At 43.0% G+C, this 3361-nt stretch overlaps 1 protein-coding gene across 1 annotated transcript; it reads left to right on the top strand.

Annotated features, from left to right (window-relative positions):
• The first annotated feature begins 629 nt into the window (after nucleotides 1-629).
• LOC107037019 (protein sister of odd and bowel) lies at nucleotides 630-2909 on the top strand. The gene is made up of 2 exons (XM_015255335.1): nucleotides 630-1862; nucleotides 2306-2909. The coding sequence occupies exons 1-2, from the start codon at nucleotides 964-966 to the stop codon at nucleotides 2646-2648; spliced, it is 1242 nt and encodes a 413-aa protein (XP_015110821.1). The 5' UTR covers nucleotides 630-963; the 3' UTR covers nucleotides 2649-2909.
• Nucleotides 2910-3361: the final 452 nt, after the last annotated feature.

Below are 3361 nucleotides of genomic sequence, written 5' to 3'. Positions count from 1 at the left end.
CTTACGGCCCCCAACGAAAAATCATATTACATAATTTTTGCCCCATCTGCTGAGTACCCTCCTAAGAGGCGTTAAACCCCACCTCCCTTTAATTGTCGATATGCTGTGGTTCGATTAGCAGAGTCATAAATCGTAACGTGTAGTCGATATCTTTGCGGGGGCCTCAGACTCACACTATGGGGCCCTATATACGCATTGTTAAAGAGACCTTGCGTGATAGCAAACGACGGTTTACCGCCGCACGCTTATGAATATCCATGTATCCTCTCTCTTGCTGTCCTCTCTCTTCCACAACTCCCCCGCAAACTTCTTGGGCATTGTGCACGCGTGCCCGCGACCGTGTGTTGCCAGGCCGTGAATCGAGTGGATATATACACTTTGGGGCTGCCTCAGCTGTCGGGGTCCACTCGGGCCTCGCTCGATTCTTCCCTCTCTCTCTCGCACGCATGTCAAACTCCTCTCATTTTTTTACCTTTTTTCTTCAACATTCTGTCTCCCTTCGACTAACGCCCGTCCATGTCTACACGAACTTACGTGGGCCAAGTTATTCACTCGAATAATCGCCACCAGGTGGCTCCACCAGCAGTGCCCAGCAGCGGGATGCCCAAGCAGTCTTCAGGGCGCCTTCGCACTGCGAGCACCGCCCCGTTCCCAACGTCTTGTGTTACATTATTGGGCTGTACTGTCAGTTTAAAAAAAAAACCATAACAACAAAGAGAGAGAAAAAAATTGACGCTTCAGGACAGTTTCATGTCAATACCAGGTATGAGTATAAACATGTATTGTGACAATATCCATAACTGGTAAATCGTGTGACCGTGAAAATGAACCACTGACAGTGATTACAAACGAAGGATTAAATGACAAGTTGAATATTACCAGCTGTTCTTCAGTAATCATTGTCATGAGTGATGGGAACTTGAGTGTTGATTTAAAAAGCACAAGTGTATCCTAAATCAACGAATGGTGATAAGTGAATTGATGAAGAACATAAGATCAGTGAGGATGCAGGAAGATAATCAGCAAGTACCAACGACAACGTCATCAATGACATCGACGGACTTTCGTGAGGCTGAGTCGTCAACAGAATCAACAACTATTGACTCGAGTCTGCCTAATCTGACACTACAGAGTGTTGCGTTGGGCTTACAGGGTGCCCTGTTGGCAGCCCTTCAGCGAGCAGCTTTGTTACCACCTGGGCCAGCAGCAGCTGCCCTGAATCTCCAAGCATTGGAGACTTATCTGACCCTTCACAGATTGCACGCAAGTGGAGCAACAAGTGTCTCATCATCATCAACACCGTCAACTACAAGCTTTCCGGGCATCTCGATATCCCAGAGATGTCTGTCCCTCAACATGACGAGCACCAGTCCCTTGACATCAGGATCATCTCCAATCAAGAGTGACCTTGGTATCGAGGTACTCCAGTCAACAGCCCTGGATGACGACGAGGTGTCACACTTGGAGTTCGTCACCGATCCGGAGGAGGATCTGGCCCTTCTCGAGGAGGAGGAGTCCCTCATCCAGGAGACCCCGGAGACATCGTCAGCATCAACAACAACTCATCACGACGCACTACTCCAGAGAATCACTGATGTTCAAGCACCATCACCAACACCACAATCACAACCACCAACAACGTCATCGGTACAAGCCACCTCCACCTCAGGAGACACAAACCTATCCCGCAATTGTCGTGCGTCACGGCCGAAGAAACAGTTCATCTGTAAATTCTGTAGCCGACAATTTACCAAATCTTATAATCTCCTGATACACGAGAGGACACACACCGACGAGAGACCGTACTCCTGTGACATATGTGGAAAGGCCTTCCGACGGCAGGATCATCTCAGGGATCACAGGTAGAGTACATAATGGAAAATCAACTTTCACCCATAGTAATACTAATAGTAATATTGCATGCACTCACCCGATCATTCATCCAAATGTTTGAAAAACCATCTAGATTATACCTCTGTTCACATGTCCTGTGGGCATTGAAAACATTCAGGAAGTCCTCGTGTCTGTCTCCTGTGAATGAAAAAAATGTGCCGATTATTGCCGCACGTAAAGGACTTTCCCCTCTTCCCTTGCACCATTATTTTACGATCCGTAACAAATTGATTTGAGCATGGCTCGTTATGCGGTTTGTACCCAAGCATTATTTCATCTCATTTAATTTAACATTTACCTTTTACATCGCTCTTTAACATAATGCAAAAGTTTTATTGACAATTATAGTGACCATTAACTCAAGTTGATTATTATTTCTGTAGACAAATATTATTTATTTCATTATTTCCAGGTATATTCATAGTAAAGAGAAACCTTTCAAATGCGCTGAATGCGGAAAAGGTTTTTGCCAGAGTAGAACATTAGCTGTACACAAGATACTACACATGGAGGAGTCACCACACAAATGTCCAGTTTGCGCAAGGAGTTTCAATCAACGAAGTAATTTGAAGACACACCTTCTGACACACACTGACATTAAACCGTATCATTGTGGCTCTTGTGGCAAAGTATTTCGGAGAAATTGCGATTTGAGAAGGCACTCGTTGACTCACAATCTCGGTGTATCATCATCACCACCACCACCTGGTATACCTGTACCAGGTTCCAGTGGTGTTCTTCAAGAGACTTCATAGTATTTCTAAAATCATAAAATCAAGATGATGAAACAAAAAAGTTCCCTAATTAATTATGTAAAATTATGAGATTAGACGAAAAGACTTTATCTGATCATAGTTCAGTGATATCAATCATCAGATTTCGCCCAGAATCTCAGTTCCATTGATATTAAATCACTTCGGCTCGTGCTCATACTGATCTTATCTGTAATTTAATCATAATTGTATATTACAGATTATGTAAAGTTATGTTTATTAGATTTGTGATTACGTGGAGATTATTACGATAACAGTCTGTGTTTTTCATTGTACGTAAAATAAATTTATTATCATTATTGAGAAACAAATGATGCTAAAAATATTTACCATGCTTAACAGATATCCCGTGGATGATTGAATATGTTAATGATACGTAAGATTCTCGTCATCTTGTCTGACTGCTTCTCGGAACAATGATGATAATTAAATGGGGGTCTAGCTTATTAATTGGGCACCTTCTTCCATGGTTCTTCAAATAAAAACATTTCAAATAAAAATATATATATATAAGATGCAGGAGACGAACAGGTGGCTCGTGTTTCAAAGCCAACTTACCGCCAGGTGCGCGTCAGGGACATCACCTTGGTTGATACGTTCGTCTAGGGTTACAATCTTTTTCTCTCTTACTTCGTCGAGGCCATTATCGAGGTGGATGAGGTTTGGGGCCCACTCTAACCTCTGAAAGAAAAAAA

The sequence above is a fragment of the Diachasma alloeum genome, unplaced genomic scaffold, assembly GCF_001412515.2.
Source record: "Diachasma alloeum isolate Michigan unplaced genomic scaffold, Dall2.0 Dall_scaffold_00213, whole genome shotgun sequence".
In the NCBI taxonomy this organism is placed as follows: domain Eukaryota; kingdom Metazoa; phylum Arthropoda; class Insecta; order Hymenoptera; family Braconidae; genus Diachasma; species Diachasma alloeum.
This window is presented reverse-complemented; position numbering and strand designations above follow the sequence as displayed.

What these genes read in the sequence shown, in the direction of transcription:
- LOC107037019 (XM_015255335.1), top strand. Translation starts at nt 964, where the DNA reads ATGGTGATAAGTGAATTGATGAAGAACATAAGATCAGTGAGGATGCAG. An exon ending in GATCATCTCAGGGATCACAG is followed by an intron (nt 1,863 to 2,305) that starts GTAGAGTACATA and finishes CATTATTTCCAG; the next exon opens with GTATATTCATAGTAAAGAGA.